The following is a 3,379-nucleotide window of genomic DNA, read 5'->3' on the forward strand; positions in this document are numbered from 1 at the left end:
CTGCGGCTGCTCCTGCTGTTGCTGCTGCTGTTCATGGTTCTCCTTATTCTTATTCTCCTCGTCATGATGATTCTGTTGGTACCCGTTTGTTGTTGCTGTTGCTGCTGCTCTTGATGTTGTTGTTGCTGCTGCTGCTGCTGAGGGCTGCTGAGAGGTCCAGCAGGTTGACGGGGGCCCCACACCTCGTAGCCAGGTAGAACGAAGGGAGGGGGGCCCCAGGGGCCCCTCGGGGCCCTTGTGTTCTCTTGCTGCGGCATGCATTATCCTTATTTAGCGGTAAACGGAGCAGCCTGGAGCCTCCTGCTGCAGCAGCAGCAGCTGCTGCTGCAGCAGCTGCTGCTGGAGGAGAAGCAGATGACGCAAATAAAAGACACACTTATACACCTGCAAATTATTGTTTAACGGAAAAGGATGTATGGCAATTGCTGCTGCTGCTGCTGCTGCTGCCGTTGCCTTGCTGCTGCTGCTGCTGCTGCAGCGGCTGCAGCAAGGCTGCTACTGCTGCTGCTGCTCACTGAGTAATAAATATATAACTACTTTAATAAATAAGAGAAAGACAGTTGTGCTGCAGCAAATCCTTGCTGCTGCTGCTGCTGCTGTTGCTGCTGCGACTACTGTCAGCAGCAACAGACGTCCAGTCAGCAGCACGGTCCGCTCGAGCAGCTGCAGCAGCTGCAGCAACAACAGCAGCAGCAGCAGCAGCAGGTGTCTGCTATAGAGTAGCGAATAATAAAGAAAGGGGAGACTTTAAGCTAAGCAATAAATAAAAAATCTCTCAAGGGTCTTCTTAGTCACAATGGTCGTTGCTGCTGCTGCTGCTGCTGCTGCTGCTGCTGCTGTCGGCGCAGCAGCAGCAGCAGCAGCAGCGCTGCGCGGGGGTGGGCTAAGGTGTATTGTATGGATGTATAACAACACTGAACTGCTGTGGTTGCTGCTGCTGCAGTTGCTCGCTGCTGCTCTCTCCTTATTCCCTCTTAATTAATCAACAAATTTATTTATTTATATAATTAATTAATTAATTAATTAATTATTTAATTAAAAGTTTGTTAATATAGAAGCTGCAGCAGCAGCAGCAGCAGCAGCTTCTCTCTCTATGGGGGGCCCCCCAGTTGACTGGGGGCCCCGGTGCTGCGCCCCACAAGGACTTGCTGCAGCAGCAGCAGCAACAATAACAACAGCAGCAATAATAATAAACTCAACAACAGCAGCAGCAGCAGCAGCTGCAGCAACGAGTCCCACAGCAGCAAGAAATCGAGAGCGGGGCCCCTTTGTGGGGCCAGAAGGGTACTCCTGCTGCTGCTGCTGCTGCAGCAGCAGGAACAGCAGCAGTCTGCTGCAGTAGGACCAAAACCTTCTACCCTTCTGCTGCTAAATAGGAAGCCCTAAACGAGTTGCTGCTTCCTGCAGCAGCAGCAGCAGCAGCCAACATTGGCTGCTGCTGCTGCTGCTGCACAAGTTATACCTGTAGCAGAATTAGTTGCTGCTCTACCCACCTAGGCTCCGCAGGTTTCTTCATCTTAGCTGCAGAGTTGCTGCAGCAGTTGCTGCTTCTCTTGCTGCTCTTGCTGCTGCTGCTGCTGCAGCAGCAGCAGCTGCTGCTGCAAGGAAGATGGGGGGCAGCAGCAGCTTTTGGCGTTCTTTAGGTTCTCCGCGTTTTGTCTTAGCGCCGATGGTCGATCAAAGCGAACTACCATTCAGGTATTTATGTGCATGCAGTCTGCTGCTGCTGCTGCAGCAGCAGCAGCAGCAGGAGAAGAAGAACAGCAGTAGCAGCAGAAACAGCAGCAACAGCAACGGGAGCATCACCAGGGGGACAACGATATGCATTATGCTACTGCAGCAACAATACAAGCAGCAGCTACTGCAGCAGCAACACTAATGGCAGGAGCAGCAGCAACAGCAACAGCAGCCACACTGCAGCAACAGCAGCAGCAGGTTCCTATCCCTTTGCTTCTTGTGCTGCTGCTGCTGCTGTTGCTGCTGCTGCTGCAGGTTGCTATGTGAGAGTGAAGGAGTTGAGCTCTCTTACTCACCTATGATACACAGCAGGTGAACTTTGCTGCTGCTGCTGCTGCTGCTGCTGCTGTTGCTGTTGCTGCTGCTCCTGTGTCGCTGCTGCTGCTGCTTCAACTCGTCGATTCTGCTGCTTCTGCTGCTGCATTTGCTTCTGCTGCTGTTGTGGCGACGGCACGTTAGATGCACAATAGGCGGCGTTGCTGCTGCTTCTGTTGCTGCCGTTGGTGCTGCTGCATGTGCTGCTGCTGCTGTTGCTGCTGCTGCTGCTGCTGCTGCAGGCTGTTTGCTGAGGAGCCAAAGTACCGCATGCAGCAATGGCAGTTGCAGGCGACACCTAAAGACACAACAATAGAGGGACAAAGACTCCTTAACAGCAGCAGCAGCAGCAACAGCAGCAGCAACAGCAGCAGCAACAGCAGCAGCAGCGAGGAAAAGGGTTGGTGGAGGTCTGCAGAGGGAGAAGGAGACACCTGCACTATCTATGATACACAAGTCCCTCTTATTGCTCAATTATGCGGTACGTATACTCCTACTGTCTCCTTTTTGTCTCCTTTTTGTCTCCTTTTTGTCTCCTTTTTGTCTCCTTTTTGTCTCCTCCTACTGTCTCCTCCTACTGTCTCCTCCTACCGTCTCCTTCTTTTCTCCTTTTTGTCTCCTTTTATTGTCTCTTTTTATTGTCTCTTTTTATTGTCTCCTTTTATTGTCTCCTTTTATTGCCTCCTTTATATGTCTCCTTTTATTGTCTCCTTTTATTGTCTCCTTTTATTGTGTCCTCTTACTGTCTCCTTATTGTCTCCTTTTTATTGTCTAGCTGTATTCTTCTTTTTGTCCCCTCTCCTGCAGTTGCTGCTGCTGTTGCTGCATCTGCTGCTGTGTCTGAACCTGCTGCTGCTGCTGCTGCTGCTGCTGCTGTGTCTGTATAGGTAACAAGCCTGAGCATATGGTGGAGGCAGCAACGTTGCTGCAGGAGACAGTTGCTGCTGTTGATATAAACCTTGGCTGCCCTCAGGTACTGTCTCCTTTTATTTATTTATTGTCTCCCTTTTGCTCCCTACTGTCTCCTTTTTGTCTCCTTTTTGTCTCCTTTTCCCCCTTTATTGTCTCCTTTTATTTATTTATTGTTTCCTTTTTCTCCCCTACTGTCTTCTTATATATATTTATTGTCTCCTTTTATTTATTTATTGTTTCCTTCTTTTTTTTCTTCTTCCTCTGTCTCCTTTTAATATATTTAAGTGTCTCCTTTTAATTAATTAAAGTGTCTCCTTTTGTGTCTCCTTTTGTGTCTCCTTTTGTGTCTCCTTTTGTGTCTCCTTTTGTGTCTCCTTTTGTGTCTCCTTTTGTGTCTCCTTTTTGTCTCCCTTGT

General features: G+C 49.5%; 1 protein-coding gene across 1 annotated transcript in view; it reads right to left on the reverse strand.

Moving 5' to 3' along the window:
- The window catches only part of EMWEY_00043920 (4'-phosphopantetheinyl transferase, putative), a gene marked incomplete at both ends in the record, with an annotated part of 3,759 nt that extends 3,498 nt beyond the window's left edge, over positions 1-261 (reverse strand). Inside the window, one exon of the mRNA XM_013482891.1 lies at positions 1-261. This exon is cut by the window's left edge and continues 170 nt beyond it. Within this exon, the coding sequence (XP_013338345.1) occupies positions 1-261 (261 nt within the window).
- Positions 262-3,379: the final 3,118 nt, after the last annotated feature.

This window comes from Eimeria maxima, genomic scaffold, assembly GCF_000499605.1.
Source record: "Eimeria maxima Weybridge genomic scaffold, Emw_scaff828, whole genome shotgun sequence".
Taxonomy (NCBI): domain Eukaryota; phylum Apicomplexa; class Conoidasida; order Eucoccidiorida; family Eimeriidae; genus Eimeria; species Eimeria maxima.